Source organism: Epinephelus lanceolatus, chromosome 6 (genome assembly GCF_041903045.1).
Source record: "Epinephelus lanceolatus isolate andai-2023 chromosome 6, ASM4190304v1, whole genome shotgun sequence".
Taxonomy (NCBI): domain Eukaryota; kingdom Metazoa; phylum Chordata; class Actinopteri; order Perciformes; family Serranidae; genus Epinephelus; species Epinephelus lanceolatus.
In genome coordinates this window covers 16,791,200-16,812,258 of record NC_135739.1, presented here as the reverse complement: position 1 = coordinate 16,812,258, position 21,059 = coordinate 16,791,200, and the positions used below count along the sequence as shown (strand labels likewise).

General features: G+C 44.2%; 1 protein-coding gene across 1 annotated transcript; it reads left to right on the top strand.

The window, feature by feature from the left end:
* Positions 1 to 2,230: 2,230 nt before the first annotated feature.
* ankrd24 (ankyrin repeat domain 24) lies at positions 2,231 to 21,037 on the top strand. Its single transcript, XM_033621181.2, has 21 exons — positions 2,231 to 2,302; positions 4,152 to 4,282; positions 4,737 to 4,825; positions 4,936 to 5,000; positions 5,119 to 5,176; positions 5,297 to 5,367; positions 6,970 to 7,076; positions 7,694 to 7,866; positions 9,504 to 9,526; positions 10,126 to 10,242; positions 10,340 to 10,459; positions 10,609 to 10,738; positions 10,888 to 11,066; positions 13,341 to 13,504; positions 13,895 to 14,673; positions 14,773 to 15,089; positions 16,685 to 16,918; positions 18,024 to 18,200; positions 18,279 to 18,443; positions 18,536 to 18,601; positions 20,608 to 21,037. The coding sequence occupies exons 1-21, from the start codon at positions 2,267 to 2,269 to the stop codon at positions 20,674 to 20,676; spliced, it is 3,270 nt and encodes a 1,089-aa protein (XP_033477072.1). The 5' UTR covers positions 2,231 to 2,266; the 3' UTR covers positions 20,677 to 21,037.
* Positions 21,038 to 21,059: the final 22 nt, after the last annotated feature.

Sequence of the window (21,059 nt, the reverse complement as noted above, 5' to 3'; positions counted from 1 at the left end):
TGGCTCTCTCTCAGAAACTAGAAGGGGCACAACCAAGTATTTGGTATGTCATAAAAAGTAAAAGTAAAAAGCACATACAATGCAGTGTAAAAACAAAGCATATAAGACATTTAATAAACACAATGCTAGCTTTTTTCCTAATTTTTCAAACATCCATACGTTGACTATTGATAAAAGTGTAATTTACCTTAAACATTTCAAAATTGTCCTGTTAGATACTTGCCAAAAATACATCTATACCACATTTCAATACTTTAAATCAATCAGACCAAAACGTTGTGGAATATTTCCTTGTTATACTAAATACAGTCTTTGGGCACATGTGGAATAGTAAAGAAATGTCATCTTTTGGTTCCTCAGGGACTCAGTGGTTTTCCCATATCTTTCCGTTCGCCCCATCTTCATCTCCCCTGCCCTTTCCATGCCTTTCTTCCCTACCTTAGCATTTTTATCTCCTGAATGCACCAATAATCTTCCTTCTCTCCCACCTCCCCTCAGCAATACATTCCCCTTTTTCATCTGCACAAACCGCTCAGTCCTAACACCTCCTCTAACCCCCCTACAACCCAGCAACATATTGAGCATACATTTAATTTTTGTTTCCATCCCGGCTGTGGTGAGAGCCAGAACAGTGCGGAAGAAAAGATTGAAACTGAGCAAGAGATGGAAAATCAGAGACAGACGAGCTGTCAGACTCAGCAAGAGGAAGACACGTGGAGAGCACAGGGGGAGAGGAGAGCAGAAATGGAAAATCAGGATGTCTTGCAGTGAGAGATAATCACAAACAGGCAGACAGACAGGTATAAAGTCATTGTGGATTTTTTTTTTTTTTACACAAAATAAACACTGTTGCACAGGAGCCAAAGATTAAAATGAATCAAACAGAAACAACAAGGCGTTGTGGAGTATTTCAGTGAATTAATAAGACTCCCTCATTATAAAGGGCTAAATATGGATGTGACATTTTCTCCAAACTGTTGCTCTTTCCCAGCTGAGCAGCATCATTCATCAATGTGAGAGGTAAACAAACATTTTGTAGGGGTACATCCGTGCCTGTTCTTTCATGTACAACCTGACACACATCAACAAAAGCTCCCTTTCAAAGCTATGAATTATTTTGATATGGTGATGCGTTTTGGGTTGATTTTGGGGCTGGAAAACTGAGCTTGTAACGCTGCTGTATAATTAATTGATTTCCATAGTTTCCTCTGCCTTGCATTTACTGCCCTCATTTGGTGGCTTGTGTGTATTGCATGTATCCTTCAACAATAACCAGTAGAGAAAGGCTCATATAATTTTAAAGTTTGTGTTAATAAAAGAAATAGCTAGACTAATTAGCTACTATTCGGTCACGACTAAGAAGTGGGCAATTTATGAACATTTAGTAAGAAACAAAGGGATTTATGCTACCACCTCAGTAAATTATCAATTTAATAAAGTATAAAAGCTCAGTGGCACCCAAAATAGTTGAGTTACATTTAAGTTAGAGCAGCAGTTAAATAATTTTTAATGCGTCACTTACCTTTCTCGTTCAGAAAAGTACAAAAGTATGAACTTCCGGGTTCAGCTGCCCCTGCGCTGCCATTGGTTACATCCACCATAACGTGTCAGTGATTGGCTAAAAAGGTCCCAAATACTGAACTTTCCCACACACCCCCCTCCGTGTTGAATTGTGAGCTCGAGGTAGCGACATAATGACATAATGGCAACTTATATATGACGGAGTGCTATTTTACAGTTTACAGCCGCCCGTTAAACACAAAATTACAGCTGTGCTCTCCAGCGCGAGGCTTTAAAAACGCTCCACGTTGCGCTGTGCTGTGTTGCACGCGACAGACGGACTGTATGATCCATTGTCGCCAATCAAACGTTGATCCGGTGTTTTGCGCATTGCTGATTGGTTGATTTACGATGGGGGCGGGTGCATTCCTGCTGTCCGCCAGGCAGCAGTGACTCCAGTGTTTTGCTGTGAGCCGCTGATGGGACAGAGGAGGGACTCACCTGGAGCTGGACTGTCCTCCACAGGTAGGCTGTGTCTGCAGGTCACTTTATACATGTGTGTTAACTGCATTAGGGCTCATGTTATCTTATGTATTCCTATTTGGTGCACCCACATGTTGCCATGATGCTGGACCCACTATTGATGCTTGAATCATGGGTAAACAAAGTAAGACACATTAAATAAGTTGCAATTAACAGTGACACTCAAGTTTATTTGTCTTGTTCCTTGCAGTGTTCCAGTTGACACAGAGGCGATCAAACCACTATGAAGAGTCTGAGGGCAAAGTTTAAAAAGACAGAGGTAAGAGCCATCTGTTGTGGGGCATGTGGAGCCCTAAAGTTGGGTGTGTTTAAAAGTAGTACACCTGTTTGCTACTCCTACAGGCTATTCAGAGATATAAGCCATTCAAGCTGTGTTTTAACCTGATATTACAGTGTTCACCTGCTCTTCATTAGTTGTAGTCATTTATATATATCCCAGGTTGTGTGTGTGTATGGGGAAGGGGGGGCATTGGGATTCAGTGTCACTGGGCAGCAGCAGGAGAGCAGAGCTGTCTCCAGACTGCTGCTATAACCAGAGATCTCAGGTAGCCTTCAATTATTCACACGTGCACACACACACACACACACACACACACACGCTCAAAGAATACCCACTTCCCTGCTGTCACCCCTATGCTCCTCTGAAGGGCTTTGTCATGTGGGATTTCACCTTGCTCCTTAATGTACTGTATTTTTAAGATACTGCTTTGTTGTCTCCTCCATGTAGACATATTGGGGTCAAAGACCTTGCACCCTTGGAGCACAGGGGTGCTGGTCGAAGCAGATATACTAGCAAACCCTTGCTCCACGATTTAGTCTGAGCATTATGGTCCTGATTATGCTTTCAACACCCTCACAGGCTCTTACTGTCTGTACTCTACCTCCCTGTCATGAGTAGTTTCACTTAATAGGCACTCAGTGAAGGTGTGTTATATATTGTTATTATAGTCCAACTGTCAGATAGATAGATTGATCATGCATGTATACACACATATCCCACACACGTAAACCTTTCTGTATCCTAAGAGACTTGATTCCAGCTTCTTTCTGTGCCTGTTTATGTCCCCTCCGCCTCGCAAATGACCAATCTAAACCTGCAGAAGAGAGCCAGCTTGTTTCTCCCCTTTTTGCTGAGTCCTCACATTACCCAGGCCCCGCTCTGTAACTGCAGAGAAACAGATCTACAGCATGACGCTGCCAGGGGGGTACCGTGCAGGACCTGACAAAAAAACTAATGGAGAGAAGGATGAAGCCTGCTACAGAGACGAAGGCTGCAGAGAAATTATTAGGTTAGAGAAAGGAGGACAGTGAGGAAAAGGAAAGGAGGTGGTAGTCAGCATAGTGTGACAGACTGGCTATGTCACTGCTAGCAGCCGAGGCAGGATGATGATGGGATAGCGCTTTGGATGCGGACAGGGAGCATTGCACAGGGAGACGTTGTTGTGAGGACAGCAGTGATACTGTATGTGTGTGTGTGTCAGAGTTTTTCTGTGATGAGCTATTCAATTTCACGGGAGTTGTGAGCATAGCATAAATTCTCTGGTATGTAAATCTGTGCCACGATGCTGCTGTGACCTCTAAAGGCTATATGAAGAAAGTTATGGGTGGCAGAGTTCTCTACGGTGTCTTATGTAACTGTGTGTTTGTCATGTAGCCAGGCGGCAGTGTGTATTGTCAGGCAGGACGCACAGCGGTAGCTTGGTACTCTGCAGCTGTATTTAGTTTTGTGTGTGTGATGCCCTGCTAGCAGTATGGATCCTCAGCAGCCTGTGTTTAGCCTGATGAAGCGGCTCTGTCCTTGTTTCAGCCTGCTGCCGCTGCCAGTAGGTATTTTCTCTCTCTATCTACTAATCACAGGAACAGGGAAGGAAATATCAGTCTTTTAAGTACCAATTATGCCTTAAAAGTAGGGCATTGTAACTTTGAAAACTGATATCTCATGCTGTAAATGATCTCAGGCACAATATGGAAGTCATTTTAATTGCACTATATTTATTTTGGCTGCCCGGTCATGTATTGTTTTGTGTGCTATGAGATATGCAGTGTGGTATCAGTTTCCTTTGGGACAGTTCAGGGTGGTGACCTGTTCTCTGGCTTGGCCCCCTCAGAGTCAGGACTGGAGTAAGGGTGATGAGAGGCTTCTGCAGGCTGTGGAGCAAAATGAGCCTGACAAAGTCTCCGCTCTCATCGCCAAAAAAGGCCTCTGTCCCACCAAGCTGGATGCCGAGGGCAAGTCAGCGTAAGTTGGTTACCTAATTTTTACCTTTGTTTGTTTCATTTATCAGAAGTAGCTGCATTTATATTCCTTTCAAGCCTGCTCATTAGTGTTGTAGTTATTTTAATAACCACTGCTGTTGCTCCTGGAAACATGAAACACATAATTTCTTGTGAGTAATTTCCCCTGGAAATACCCGCCACTGGGTGTTTAGTGTGGGCACTGAAAGAATTGTGTTAATTCCACTTAATACCACTACAAATTCTGCTTATTAATCCAATTCTTCATCCTTTTTGTTCTTGATCCTGTTTTGGTAAATGGTAACCTTTTGTCGCCTACTTTCTCTTGAGCTAAAACTAAAGTGATGAGCAGCCGCAGCTGAACAAATCTCAGCGATCAGACATTTTAAATGGAAACAGATTCTCATTTCTCATATCTAAACACCGGTGACATATATTGTCCTTCGTCCTCCTGGCAGGTTCCACCTCTGTGCATCCCGAGGCCGGCTAGACTGTCTGGAGGTCATCATCTCTCATGGAGCAGAACTCAACGTCACTGATGGCGCTGGTAGGGTGTTTTATTATCAAATAAAAGTTTTTTTTATCTCGCAAGCCAAGGCTGTTGAATCACACATGCCATGGATTGTTTATAAATGGCTGTTTTTTAACTGATTGCAGGTTTCAGCGCCCTTCACCTCGCAGCAAAAAACAGCCAATCAGAGTGTTTAAAGAGACTTTTGCAGGTAAAACACAGAATGATAAGTTGACCAATGAATATCATAAAATATAAATGAATAATGCAAACATGAATTTTAAGACTGTGGTTTGTCATTAGCTGTTATTTCTGTTTTTACCTGACAGGAAAGATTAGCAGTAGATTGCACAGACAGCATTGGTAGGACACCACTTCATCATGCAGGTAACAGTTACAGAACTACAATGTGCCTCTACACCTGTTATAGACCCCATTCAACATATTTTAAGTGCTAAAGGTAAGCAGGTGTAAAGAAAAGATCATAATTCTGATTATTTCCTGCAGCGGTCAGTGGCTGTTTGTCCTGCTCTGAGACCCTGTGGGATTTCAAAGCCAATCTGGATGTCCAGGATGGGGTAAGTTCAAGAGTTTATTTAAATTATATTAAGTTTTATTTAGTCTTGTGCTTAACTAGTACTTTAAAGGAACAGATCACCCTGAAATTAAAAAAAAAAAATTTTGTATTCCTCTTACCTGTAGTGCTATTTATCAGTCTAGATTGTTTTGTTGTGAGTTGCAGAGTGTTGGAGATATCAACCGTACAGATGTCTGCCTTTTCTTGAATATAATGGAACTACATGGTACTCAGCTTGTGGTGCTCAAAGTGCTGGGAAAAAACTCGGAAAACTCAACATCTGTGTCTCTTTACAGAAATCGTGATCCCATTACTCGTTATGATCTTAAGACCTTTTTGTGAGCAGTTTCATAGAGGAACTATTTTCATTGTAATGAGCGTTTGTAGGCGTCCTCCACAGCATCCTCCCAGGAGGCAGTGAGCTCAATAATGTAGAGGAGGCACAGTGAGGGGGACCAAAGGTCTGGTCTGAAGGTAGTAAAGTCGATCTCAGATGGGAAGCATAGACATTGATTCAGATCTGCCAGCAACCTCCAGTGTCTGATTTTACTGTACAGGCCTTGGATTGCTTTGCACCTTTGCGTACAAACCCTCTTGTAATTTCGGGATGGAATGATGGAGGAGGTAGGGCATTGATGGATGTCTGTCTGGTCTCCCGGGAGCTGCTAGACAGTTTAGTACCAGATTGTGCCGCAAGGTGTAACGACCTTGGGTCAGGCTTGTCTTGCAGCTAGCCAGAATATGTGTCAGGTTTGCTGGGGCAGATGGGGCATGTAGGGTCTTCGCCGTACCATTGGCTAAGGTTCCTCGGAGATGGCAGGACATCGTAGGTGGCTCGTATTGTGAAGCTAGTTTGAGATGCTTCCCTGTTCCACAACTCCTTCCAAGAGAACCTTCTCTTCTCAACTCCCTCCCATGTCATCCACTCATCAGACGGCATTTGTGCACCTCATTGCCTGCTCTTGTTGGCACACCACGTTGACCATAAGACCTCGGCATTGAGATGGGGTTGCCTTGTGCCAGCATGGTCTGCTTCCTCCAAGGCCAAGGCCTCCTCTTGCTTGTTGCACATGTCCAACAATGTCCCTGTGTTTAAGGGCTGACTTTGCCTGTTGCATAGTTGCAGATGGGGTCCACTTCCTTCCAGTAGCGAGTGTAGGAGTTGTCTAGGCTACACATTGGTCACGGGATTCCGTCAGTGTCATTTCCAATCTGACTTTGGAGCATTCATACTGCATTACGAGACTGGACATGGCGAGCTCTAGCAGGCCTTTTCCATACATCCCTGTGTTGGTAAGGTGTAAACATTAATGGGGTCCTCCTCTGCTGAGCTGTAATGTTAGCTTTTGAGTTCTGAAAAGAGACATTGCTGAAGAGTTCTTCAAATGTATTTTTTTGGCTCTTGTAGCACCACAAGCTGAGTGCCATCTAGTTTTATTACACTGGAGAGAAGGTAGACATCTCTATGGCCGATATCTCCAATACTCGTCAACTCATCCCAAAACAGTGTAGATTGATATACAGCAATACAGGTAAGTTTTGCAGTAAACTGTCCCTTTTAACAACAGTAGTGTTTGAATAATCATGTGTATCTCTCTGTCAGGACGGTGCCACCCCTCTGATCTTAGCGGCTCAGATGAGCAGAGTGGAGCTGTGTGTCTTTCTGTTGGGTCGAGGTGCCAATGCAAACATACAAGACAACCAGGGAAGGTACGGGCTGTTGATGATACACAGGGCAGTTAGGGTTTAATGAGGCAAGAGAGAGTTGAGTTGAGAGTTTTGTATTTGATGCTCAAGCTTTAATAGATGGAGTGGCAGAGACCGTCAGACAGTAGGAGGTCGACTTGGGCATGAAAAACTACTTAGCTAAACCAGACCCAAAAAACTGCAGGATTATTCTCACAGCAGTGGGGTTGTCTTGGTCAGGATACAGGAGGGATTTCCATTGAAAGTCTCCAGCATGAGTCAGATTTGGAAGGATGCAGGTCAAGACCACCAGCAGTGACCGACAGCTTACAGTTTGTCTGTGGGTAACTCCCTAGAGAGGATGATTAGAGACATTTTGTCAGGCTGCATCATCACATTAAATGGAAAAATTTGAGGGCCTTATCCTGTAGTTCATCCTGAGTCACGATCTGATTGCTGTCTTTGGAATCCTTGAAAAAATTAAAATAGAGTTGTGTAGGTTTAAGCATCCTGCATTTTCTAATGATTGACAGGTTGATGATCCGTCAGGTTTGAAATAGCCAATGAGTCTGAGTGAAATTGTTGTATGTGACTTCACTGCATTGTTAGTTTGTACTATGATGTTTTCTTTGGACTCGCAGGTCTGCATTGATGCTGGCGTGTGAGAGTGACAGTGTTGAGACCGTAGAAGCTCTACTGAGAGGCGGGGCCAACACACAGCTGGTTGACACCCTTGGACATAAAGCCAGTGACTACAGTGTAACCACGGGCAACCAACGCATCATGCAAGTATTGCAGGATGGAGTTCCTCCAGGTACAGTATGAGGCCCGAAGCATTTTTAGATTTTGGATTTCATAATATTATAAGTGTTGTCTTTTCCAGGTTTTAAAGGCCGCATTACAGTAAAGTGATTTTCAGAACTTACCAGACTGTTCGAGCTGTTCAAATATTTGCCTTTACCCAGTTCAGCTTTGTTTATACTAACACAAGACACCATGACTTAGGCCTCCTTAGATGGCGCGCAAGCTATGAGCATAAACAGTGGCATTTATGCTCACTCTGGATAAGCAAGAAGTCAGTGATCATCACCAGAAGAATTTTACTGGAAAAATAGGCTGCCTGGCAACAGCAGCAAGAGCCGACGTGAGCCAAACATTGCAGTTGTCTACTATAATTATTACTGACGCTTACCTCCAAGTTGAAATTCTTTTATATCACTTTGTTCCCCCAGGGCCACCACTCTATCCACGAGGCTGTTACACAATATTTTGGACCAAATACCTTGATATTAGGACAATGTGTTCTCATGTTCTCCCACACCCTGCAGCAAAAAGCTTTTTCTTTCCCCACTGTGGTGGACTGTTTCCTCCAAAGATTTTAAGGCCATTTGACTGTCCCTGTGGTCTCTTAATGCAGAGTCATAGAGATGTGTGTACAGATGAATCTGCTTGGCCTGACCTCCCTTATGAACTGAAAAGTGCAGTGCACACAGTGGGTGCCCAGTTACAATAATTCAGAGGGGCAAGACCAAGCGTAGCGACAACTTTCAGAGCCTCTGCACTCGATGCAAAAGGCTTGATTATGTATTTTTCTGGCACACAGCTTGCCCTCAGGAAACTACTACAAACATAAACCTAGCTTTAGTTGTTATCTCCACATCACTGATGATTAAATATTGTGTGAAAGCACCAATGGTCAACCCTACAATATTGCTGTTTGCCACAATATCAGATATTTGGTCCAAAATATTGTGACATTTGATTTTCTCTGTCACTCAGAGAGATAGAGACGATTAAACGTCTCACTTGGCTCTTTAGTCAGTTCACTCACTTAGTTATCATATTATCATAAATCAAGCCTAGTTAGTGCTGTTAAATCAAGTAGAATACAGACAGCAGTTTTTCTCATATATAAAGTGGCAGCGTCATATGAAACACGTGGCAGCAACATGTAACAGATCATCAGACACAGTGTACGGCTTCTGTCTTTGGCTGAGCTGCTCTGGATCCTGGCTGTGTCTCTGCTCCCCCAGGAAACGACTGTAATAGGAGGAAGTGGATCAGAAGGACAGCTGGGTGTGATTTTAGAGTGGGGTTTTTAAAAAAAAGAGAGAGACGAAAGGCTTGTTCCACTTTTATCTCCCAACAAAGACATTGCATTGCTGATATATGGAAAACAGATGTGCGGCAGGTTTGAAAAGGAGATGAAGAAGAGAATTTGGTGTGCATATGATGCCTGACTACATTAGTTTTTATTCTATAATTGGAGATTTTGGTGGATTTACTGCAGGATACATGGTTCGTGCTAATATAAACTGCATGTTAGAAATGTGACAGGAAGTATGACTGTATATACTTGTGTACGTGCACATATGAGCCCCTAGCTCTTTGCTGAACCTCATTGAGGTTTAAGTGTCTCGCTGTGTGTCTCTTTCCCCTCTGCATACGTAGCTCCTGAGGGCGCAGGCGAGGAGGTAATGTTGCATAGCTGAGTGTTGGATCACTCCCTCCATCAAATGAGATCATGGCCCACTTTGGTCGATCATATTGTGCATGTTTTCCAATATGAGGTCATTGTTTTCGTGTGCCGCTTTTTCTTTTCGTTGGCTTTGGTCCCCCTTTGTTGCTGACCCTTTGTCTTATCTCAGTTTCCTCTAATTGCCCATTTTATGTTGAGCTTGACCACTGCCTGTCTGTGATCCCCCTCCCACCCCCACACAGCCCCCCCAAGTCCCCTCAGGTGCTTCATCAATGCAAGGGGGCACTACCCCCCGCAAACGGAAAGCTCCTCCACCGCCACGCTCTCCTTTGCAGGTACCTTGAGAAACATCTCAATGGGTGGAAAACTCTTCATACAGAGGCCTTAGGGTGTTGTTTATACCATCAGTTCACGTCTATCACTACTATATGAGAGCAAACAAGATACAAGAACGTCCATAAATATTTAAATATCACTATAATCCCTTAGGTAGAATCCCAGTAGGACAACATTGCTTCTCGAAAGATTAACTAAAGGATAATTAGGTCTTTGATGACTAACAGAGATTCATTTTACTGTTTTCTCATCACAAAGATCCCGGGTTTGCCACCCTCTCCACAGCCCCGTACTCAGGCTCCACCTGCCCAGTCCCCTGAGCCCCCGTCTGCTTCTCCCTCTCCCCAGCCTCCAGAAACACAGCAACCAGCCCAGGTTAGCTCCGTAAATCTTGAGTTGCTGTTCGTTCTTCCTATTACATGAAATTCAGACCTCACTGGGGTCTCATATTTCTTGTGCTTGTCCGTGTAAGGCAGAGGATGAGGAGGTGTTTGAGGAGATTCGCCGGCTGCGTCTGGAGAGAGGCCGTCTGCTCCAGAAGATCAAAGCCTTGGAGCAGCAGCAACAGAGCGCCATCTCTGCCTTGGAGGAGGTACTGCACTGCAACCTGCAAACCTACCTATCATTAGAGCTGTGTGTGTGCGTGTGCGTGTGTGTGTGTGTGTGTGTGTGTGTGTGTGTGTAAGTAATGTATTTATGAGGACTGAAAGTTGCTTGTTTGTATTTGTGTGTGCACCGTAGTTGACCCAGCTGAAGCAGCGTCTACAGGAGGCAGAAGCAGAAAGAGACAAGCTGCTTGAGGAGCTGAAGGGAGGCCATGGTATGGGGGCCAGTGACTCTGAAGACATGGATGAAATGTTGGACTTCCCAGGTATGTGTGTACATTTGCTTCCCAGGCCCTGGCAGAGGGCATTCATGTACTTCCCTGGTATCCCACACGGGCATTCCCATGTGTGTCCATCCCATTAGGAAGTACACAGGTTGATATTTTGTGTGTTTTCTCTCTTACTTTCCCTCTAGAGAAGCTGCTCTCCAAGCGCTCCAGAGCGTCCCCTGCTCAGGACGAGGCCATTTCTCAAGGAGACACAGACTCAGCCAACGCCTCTCCTTCCCCTGCAGACCCAGGAACTGTTGCTGAGCTGCGCAAACAAATAGAGGAACTTACCTCACAAAACTCTGAACTAACTCTCAAAGTGCAGGTAAGGTCAGGGAGAGTACAACTACACAAATACACACTGAACACAGGAACGCACTTACACCTAATCAATCACCTCATTCAACCGGCATGTCCCACATAAAAGCACACAAACATTAACTTCCTTTTCTTTCTCTCGCTGTCACACTCACAAAGTCCCAGGCCTCCTTAAAGAGGATAAATTGATAGTGAAGTGATTATTAAGTGGCACACACACACACAGAAGATGAAGATGTTGGTTCAGGAGTGGCTGAATGTCCCTGACTCAAACATTAGTCATGACCACTTAAACTTTACGATGCTGCACTCTGGTACACTAATGCGGTGAGACAGTTGTGTTTTAACAGGTATAAACAGGAGAGAACAGCATCAGATGCAGACATGGGGGCCATTTTATAGACTTCACTATCTGGGTCAGACTGGTGGAAGTACTGTAGTTTGAAGTATTGTGTTCTGGTGTGGTTCATTCACCATTGTGTGAATAGCAGCGATCTAGGCCGAGAAAACAGCCAGACTGGAAAGTTGGAAACCTAAGGTCTGATATGAGCACCAAAGATAGAACCAAAACCTCCTGCTGTGATTTAAATGGTGGAGGACAGGCTAAGATTCCATAACTCATACTGACTGAAGTTAATTAAAGGGCAGCTCCACCAATTTCACACATAAAGTCAGCTCACTGGTCATCGAGAGTAATTTTTAGCCTGTGAAAATAGAGTACAGTGTCCTCTGTGGCTCTGGAGGAGCTTTGAGTGTGAGCAAATTACACAGGGTGATGTCACCTGGGTTGTGTCAGCATAGGCTTCAATTATAAATGAATTATACATTTACAACAGAAACCAGTTTTTTTTTTCAGGAAAGAAGGATCTAATGAAACGTTGCACAAGTTCCATTGTGCAAGGTGTAGTATTGAGGGTTTTTTAAGGTTTAATAGGATTAAAAGTTAAGATATTTGGGCTTGTGCTGCATTGATTTTGAGCTTTTATTTTCTAATCCACACTAAGGACACTCTATGTTAATGTCTGTGCAACCAATGATCGGATGCATCAAAATTTTCTTCAGCTCAGCAGAGAGAAGATAAGAGAAGTCTTTGGGCCACAGAGTCAGCTCTCACTTTGAATCCCTCTCAGTCATGTAAGAAACCTTGGTGTTATCCTGGACTCAGATTTAAATTTCCACATTTCCATCTGTCTACAACCATTTAAAAAAACATTGCTAGAGGAGTAGGAATAATGTCAAAGCATGACCTTGAAAGGCTCACCCACGCCTTTATTTCCAGGAGATTAGATTACTGCAAAGGTCTGTTCGTAGGCCAAAACAAGCTGTTCGGCATCTTCAGCTTATTCGGACAAAAACTAGGGAATATTACCACATTACTCCAGGTCTAAAATCCTTACACTGGTTTTCAAAATCTTGCCCAAATATGTCTCTGACATGCTCATGACATATGAACCTTCGAGGACCCTTGGGACACCTGGGGCCGGCCTATTGACCGTCCCTGTAATGACTGCAACCTTATTTTTAAACAAATTTTAAGTTATTTTAGATAATCATTTTTATTATTGCACTTTTGCTATTTTTAATGGTGATTTTTTTAAATTGTAAATCATTTAGTAATTAATTTGACCTTTTATATCTTTTTCTCTTTACTCTTTTCTGTATCATGTTTTATATTTTATTGCTCTGTAAAGCACTTTGAGTTGCCCTTGTGTATGAAATGTGCTTTACAAGTGTAACCGGTGGACTCTAGTGATGTCTGCATTGTGTAGATAAAAAGAGGCCCAGTCCGTGATCTCCATTTATTCCTGACAACAGGTGGCAAAAACAAAAATCCTCCGTCATACACAACCACACAAACTCCAGCCCCTACACAAATCAAATGACACAACATTCAGTAGCATAAAATGAATTTATTAATATAGGTTAACACGGAAACCACCACAAGAGCAACATGCCTTACCTCTCCCACGGAGCACAACAGGAAAAGGAGAGAGGCAAGGCGGGAGACACCCCTTTATAGGTGGGGTACCCCCAGAGGTGAACTAAGGGGTGCAAAAACCGAGTATCAAACATATTGTGTACTGAGGCCGAAGCATGTCAGGTAATAACAAGTGAACCAAATTTTGTGGAATTGTGATACTCAACATTACAAATGTACATTCGACTTGTCACACATATTACTGCTGTATATTTGACCCTGTTACACAAATAAAGCTGCCTTGCCTCGCCTTACAGGACATGACTCAACACTCAACTATATTTTCCTCTGTGTTTTGTACAGATGCTGGAGATGTTTGAGAAGGACGACACAGACATGCAGACGTCCAGCTCAGACTTTGTCCCCATAGCTCAGTATGAGACCCTGAGGAAGGAGTTTGAAGCCCTCCAGGAGCGCCTCTCTCAGGCCCAGGCTTCGGACGAGGCCTCCAGCGTGGCAGAGGAGCGGTAAGATCGATTAACTGATACAAACACAGGAGGCCATCACAGATCACATTCACTTGAACTCTGCTGTATTAGATTATTCTGAGATGTGCACACCTTAGCTAATGTCAGTTCTAAAGTCTCAGCAGTATCTGCTCGGGGCGGCTATCAGGGCTGTTTTTAAAAGTGCTGAGCATTTACAGTTTTCATTCAACACGCTGGAGGCTATGCAGGCTTAGGAGCATTCATTTGGTGCTGTCTTGACCTCTATTACATGATTAATTCTTGGTTTTACAGGTTGCAGTTGTGCACTTCAATAATACAGTGTTAATGTGTTCTATTTTGTACGATGAACTATGTTTTAGTCTTTGATTTAGTGCATGAGAGACTGATAATCTTTGTCTTGTTCTGCAGTGGTGATGAGAAGTCTCAGGAAGGAGTTGCGGATGCAGAGAGTATGGAGGCCCTGAAGGAGAAGCTGCGAGGTCTAAAGGAGCAGTTGGCCTCCTCCCAGTCTGAGCTGGAGGAGCTGAAAGAGCAGATGCGCCTTGGGGTGCTCTCTGTGGAGTGTGGCGAAGGGGAGTCTGCAGTAGCAGGTGCTGGGGCTGCAGAGGGGGGTCCGAGCCAAGAGGCACAGCAGCTGAGAGCGAGAGTGACGGAGCTAGAGGAGGAGCTAGCTAAGAGACAGGGCGAGGCAGGCGGTCAGAGCAGCCAGGACAGTGACACAATCAAACAGCTGACAGAGGAAGTCGAAGAACTCCGTGCTGCTCAGGCCCAGAGAGAGTCTGCAAAGAAGGAAGGGGAGAAAGACGGCGAAGGAGAAGAGACGGAAACAGTGAAGGGCCTCCGGGACAAAGTTGCTGAGTTGGAGGCAGCCCTGGCAGAGAGCAGGATATTGGGGAAAGAGGGAGGAGCAGCAGGAGATGGAGATCAGGTCCGACGTCTCCAGGAGCGCCTGGGAGAGCTGGAGGGGGAGCTGAGGAAGTGCGTGCCCCGCTCGGAGTTGGAGGAGGTGCAGGTGACTCTGGGGCTCCAGTGTGAGCAGCTGGCGAGGGAGAGAGCGGACGTGGCTAGAAGGCTTAATGATGCCCTCCTTGACCTGGAGAGACTCAGGCCTCCTCCACGCGGAGATGAGGAAGAGGATGAAGACGAGGAGGAGCACTCAGAGAGCTCAGAGCCCTCAGTCATATCAGGTGTGCAGTGTAGTTTTTTTTCCACTTTAAGTAAAGTAAAAGTGAAAATTGTTGACTTTTCTTAGCATTTTGTGATTGATCATGTCTCTGTCCAATCAGAGCACTCCAGACGCACCATGGCGGCAGTGAGAGAAGAACTGGAGGTGGCGAGACAGGAAGCAGCCCAGGCTCTGGACTGTCTGTGTGCCGAGCGGGAGGGCCGGGCACAGGACGCCCTGCAGCTGAAAGACGCAGTGCCGCTCTCGAAACATAAGGAGGCGCTGTCTGCGGTGTCAGAGCAGCTAGCTCAGACGCTGCAGGAGCTCCAGGAGGAAAAGACTTTTCGTGGTCAGGCCGAGGAGCAGGCTGCCAGACTAGAGGCCAAACTGCAGGCCATGCAGGATGCCATACCCAAAGAGGAGCATGACAAGATCAAGGTCAGCAGGAATAGCAAATCCTGTGTGGCACTGATGTAGAGTAGACGAAGGGCAGGGCTTTTTTTAGAAGATGAAATTTCTCTTGTCTCATTGCCATGTCTCCTTGTATTAAATGCTCTTGCTTTGTGCTTTTTATCATAACAATGTGGGTAGTAGAGTGACTGACATTTTTGGTGCCTCTAGAGCTGTTGCTCAAACTGCCACTTGTCTGCTGCTTGTGTCTTTGCGTTTTTGTATGCCCACCACCATGGACACAAAGAGTATGGAAGCAGATTGAGAAAGAGAGCCCCCAAACGGAGACCTAACTCTGATCACACAGTAAAACCAGGCAGCACTGATCAAATATTAAGATTCTGTTACAGAATTGCGTATTTCTCACCTAAAATGTCTTCAGAAACATATTTTAGTGCACTGTTTTGCTGTAATATGAGAATTTGTGAACAGGAAGCAGGCGCAATAATGTTTCTTGTATTTCAAAAATGGAGGCTGAATAAACTGAAATCAAATAGTAAAACTAGTCTATCCCAGCTGACATTGGGCGACAGGCAGGGTACACCCTGGACAGGTCACCAGACTATCACAGGGCTGACACATAGAGTAGGCAACCATTCACACTCACATTCACACCTATGGGCAATTTAGAGTCGCCAGTTAACCTGCATGTCTTCAGGTTGTGGGAGGAAGCTGGAGTACCCAGAGAAAACCCACGCTGACATGGGGAGAACATGCAAACTCTGTGTTTCTAATGTCCCACTGGTTTGAACCAGGAACTTGCCAATGCTAATAACTGCACCACTCTTCAGCCTAAAACTTGTCAGTGCTGATCAGATATAAACCAAGATTCTGTTACTGTGTTATCGATTTCTCACGTCAATGTTTTCAGAAACAGATTTTAGCCGACTGTTAAAATGTAATTCAAGATCATTTGCTACCATCCAGCCGCCATATTGTTTCTGGTGTCAAAATGGACGAGCTTGCATTTCATCAACCACCAGCAGGAGCATTTATTGGTCCGGTGTGGCGCAGTGCATTCTGGTAGCTGTAGGTTTTTTACCTCTTAAGCAAAAGCAAATGCCACAGCCCCTTATTCTTGTTTTCTCTGGTCACGTAGCACCAAATTTAAAAGTATTTGCTTTCTTCTACTGCTTAGATGGTACAGTTTTATGAGGACCATCTTTCCAGTAGTAAAATACTTGTTTAACATGATAATCCAGAGGAGGCAGAAATGGCTGCCACTTAGCTGAGATATAATTTTCACAAAATTAGTTGTTTCCTCTTAAGAAGAGGCTTTTTGAATGGGAAACACAATGAAAGCAGTTTATTTGTAGCAGCTGTTTGTAGCTGTTTCCAGTGGGTTGTCTGGTTATGATTGACAAGAAAAGTACAACCGTAATTGTTGATCATTATTTGGTAAGAAAATTATAATCCAAACAGGGTTAAGAGCATCTGATTGCAGATCATCACAGTTTTCAGCTTTGTGACAGTGCATATTTCTGATATTCCAATGGGTTGTTACATGAGCTACTTAACTTTTTGAAGTGTGTGCCTGGCCAGACCATACATTATAATTAATCCTTATACTTCCTGGCCCTTAGGCGGAGCTCCAGCGCTCCCTGCAGGCCAGTGAGAGCAGTGCAGCAGCAGCTCAGGAGGCTCTGAGTGAGAAGGAGATGGAGCTGAGAGAGCTTAAGTCCCAGAAGGCTGCAGAGCAGGGTCTGATCTCCAAGGAGGACCACGAGGCCCTGCGGCTCTCTCTGCAGGCCGAGATCAACGCCGCCGCAGCCCGTTTTAATGATCTCACTCGCAAACATGAGAAGACCTGCACCGAGGTATGTGTGTGCACGCATGTGTGTTATTATGTCTGCCTTCTCCAATCTCCTCTAATGCCATCGAAAGCCACATTAGATGTTATTGTGTTTGCCACAAAGTGAGCCGTGTTCCATGAAGGCCTTTTTCCTGCCTCTACATTATTCATATGTGTATTACTTTCTCTATTCAGCAGCTCCCTCTTTGAATCCTCTGTATATGTGTTTACCGATGCACTGAAGTCGTGTTGTTTGTGCACTATGGGCCACTAATGACACTCCAGAAGTCATTTCCATTTAGATATAAAAACTCTCACTTTGTAAACTTGGTAATTGCGTCTCCGACTCCTCAAAACAGAGGTTAATGAGGGGCCACGTCTCACACAGAGAAGGATATTAAAATGGCTTCTTTTGTGCTTCATAAATTGAGCCCTGCTAAAAGTAGAAGGCACTTAATTAAAAAAAACATGGGCTGTTTGGAACCCAAATCCAACATTAGGATTTAGTGTTGGTCAGTGCTCACACACACACACACACACACACACACACAAATATGTAAATTGGTGCTGGTAATGGAGGCAGTATTGTTACAAAATCACACTTCCCTGAGAGAAAATCACAGTTAAACATGGCAACAAAAGCAAAAGTGCACAGATTTACTGAAGCCTGGTTTACTGTATTTATTTGCACTCTAGTGTGGGTGTACGGAGATCAAAGAGAGAGCTGTTACCTTGGGAAACTGGAAATTCCCGTGAGCAAAAACAGTGGTTTTGGGAATAATGATTTTGAAGAAGAAATATTTCAGATTTATTTTAGAAATCTTAATTTTAGAGGAGGTTACATTCAGCCACTAAATCAGGAAATAAGACAAGGTGTAGCGTAGCATGTTACGATGGAAATATTATGACAATCATGCAGCAAAATAGTGGCGAAGCTTTTCTACAAGGCAACACAGGGAGACACATAAAATGTAAGTCTATGTCCTAGATATTAATTGGCAGAAACTTTAGATATCAAGCTTCTGGATCAGCTTCTGTTATAGGCAGGCAGCTTCTCAGTTTGAGACGTGATCAAACGTAGACAGCTTTACTGAAGTGACAGGGTGCCGCTGGTGGTTTTACTGGTCTAGGTGTTCCAGGTGCAAAGGGAGGCTCTCTTTAACAAGAGCGAGCGTCAGGCCGCAGAGTCCCAGCTGGCCACTGTGCAGCAGCAGCTAGCCGAGTTACAGGCGCAATCCAGCCACATCCAGGAGCTCCACAAGGGCATCCAGGAATCCCAGGGCTTGGTTAAGGAGAAGGATCGCAAGGTGAGAGTTCGGATGGCAGGCTCAAACAACTAGCAGCAACTAGGAGGCGACCAAACTGATGTCTCTGTCTCTGTGCAGATAACAGAGCTGTCCAAGGAGGTGTTTCGACTAAAGGAGGCCCTCGGAGCTCTGTCGCCTCCTCTGGGCATCACCTCCTCGTCCTCCTCATCTACACATCATGGTAACCCTGGGCAGCAAATGGCACTGCAGAACAGGATCTCCATCCTCACACAGCAGCTCCAGGTGAGGAGAACATTATCACTAGGGATGAGGGGGGGAAAATCTCTTATGAAAATGACAAAACACAACCTTAAATTTTCACAACTGTTTTGCAGGATTGGGAGAGAAAGCACAAACAGGTGGTTACGGTGTACCGGTCACATTTACTGGCTGCTGTACAGGTGAGTTGAATGCACATATTTGAGCCTAAGTACAAATGAATACTTAAACCTCTGCTGTAAGATTTAAGAATGTAATTTTTTTGAAGGTTTATTGTCCCCCTTTGTGGTGCAGACAATTAAGAGCGGGAACGATCCGTCCACCATCTCTGCTTACCAGACAAAAGTGGATGAAATTTCAGAAGCGGTGCAGGGACAAGGGGCTTGACTCGTTCTCCCGTTCAATCAGTTTGATCATATTCCACAACTAAGGTGTTCACATTAGCTTTTTCTTTTTGTCGTGTTGGTTGTAATGAGGGATTGCTCAGGTGTCGCTGACCTTTAAGAGAACTTTTGGCCTCTTAATGTTACCTTACATACCTTAAATGAACACTGGTATAACAGTTATTCACCTTGTATTACGTTAATTTGGAAAAGAAAACACTGTTTTCTCACATGTGTCACGTGTCAGTTCAGACGAGGACCCAAATGCAGACCAACAGACAGTCTGAGTTTCTAAAAAAAAAGTGAGCTTTAATGTAGCCAATTGAAAACATCTAGTACAGGCAGGCAACTTAAAGTCCAAACAAAAGCAGAACAAAAACCAAACTGAAAATCAACCCGGTAAAACACAATTAACAGGGATGAGCACAGGAATAACGCAGGGATGACTGCAGGAACGACCACAGAATGCACCCAAGAGGAAGACAGACAACCTGACAAAGGAAAACACACAGGTATATGTACACAGAAAACTAATCACAAAGACAAGACACAGCTGGAGTAGGAAGACATGGACAAAAGGAGGGAAATGGAGATTGGCCAACAACAAGGGTGGAGCAGACAAGACTAATACAGGACAGGCGTGAAGGGAAGACTCTGGGAACAGGGAGGGACTAACGAGACAGGTGTGACAGAAAACAGGTGATAAAAACACATGAAGACAGGAAGCAAAACCAGATACGACACATGAGGAGAGAATCTACAAAATAAGACAGGAAACAGATTAAACATGAATGAATAACATGGAACAAGGAACACAAACAGAAAACCCCAAAACAAAGTCCATAGGATAACAGAATATAAACAAATGCTGCATGTCTCAGGTGAACTATGAATCCAAAAACTGTTGTTTTAAAGGGTTAGTTCAAATTCATCTAAGTCACACAAATAATAACACAAACTACAAATGGAGGCAGCAGTAGACCTGCAGCTCCCGTGTTCAGTGAGGTGAAGTTACCGTTCAGTCAGGAACACTTTAGTCAAAGAAAACTTTCCATTTGCAGTATTATATTTGGCGGTATGGCTCTGTTCTGGGGCCTCTGCCTTTCCTAAGCCTATACAGAAAACCTCTTCCCCACGCCTGTGTGACAGCCTTAAGGCAGAAAGAGCACACCTCTTTGCCCTTCCGTGTGCAAACAAGGAAAGCCTGAGGCAGTGAGAGCACACTTCCCTGCCCTTCAATGTGCCTACATGGAAAGCCTAAGGCATGGATAAATGAGACTTGGATTATACTCCACGAGTGATGTACGAATTTGTAAATTAATGTTTTGATATTGTTTTGCTGTTGGTAAACATGGACCCCTTTGACTTGTACATGGGCACATACCTTATCTCTTGGCTTTCACAACTTAGAAGAGGCATTTAGCATTTCACTTAGTCTGCAGTAGATCTGTGCAGTCTGATCATATGAACTGTTCAATCAGCAGAAGCATCTACCATCTAGTCAGCCTGACTGGTGGCTTGGTTGCTGCTTGCCATACTGGGATGGCTTCTCTTTTCCATGGTGGTGTTATTCCCCCCCTTTGTCCCCTTTTGATGGAGTCAGAGGCAGGGGTTGTTTATGGACTACTTTAAGGCCGACACTGTGGGTCTGTGTATGGCCAAACCTACAAATCTCAGACTGCTGCTCTGCAAGGATGAGTGGATAAACTGATATGGCAGCTCTGCATGTGCTCATAAAACCAGGAACCAATGTGGAATACAATGTAGAAATTTCATTTTCCTCACACTGGTGTGTCGCCCAACAGGGTCGAATGGATGACGAGGTGCAGAGTCTGCTGCTCCAAATCCTGAGGATGTCACAGCAGGGACACTGAACCTTGTAACGTCTGCAAGTCTCTCTCCACCTCCAGTCCCTTTACAGGTCAGCATGAAGCAGCTCCAGCTCAGCCACCTGTGGGACCAGAAAGCCAAATACAACCAATCTGTGTTCAGACATAGCTGCATGTGTACAATACAGTAATTTAAACAACAGCTGCAAAGCTTGACCGATAAGAAAACAGTGAAAAATAGAACTGTAGAGTGCCTTCATGGCTGGATGAGTTAAATGACAGCAGCCTTTATGTCAGGGGTGAATACAGAGTGGTTATGTAGAAGATAGAATCAGGTGCATTGGTTGTGTGATAAGCCTATTGATTTTATACAATATTGTTATAATAAAAAAGAAAAAGAAATCACTCTGCTGTTGTTCCTCTTCTTT

Coding starts and splice junctions, on each gene's coding strand:
- ankrd24 (XM_033621181.2), top strand. CDS start 2,267: ATGAAGAGTCTGAGGGCAAAGTTTAAAAAGACAGAG. Junction 4,826..4,935: donor CAACGTCACTGATGGCGCTG/GTAGGGTGTTTT, acceptor AACTGATTGCAG/GTTTCAGCGCCCTTCACCTC. Junction 7,077..7,693: donor ATACAAGACAACCAGGGAAG/GTACGGGCTGTT, acceptor TTGGACTCGCAG/GTCTGCATTGATGCTGGCGT.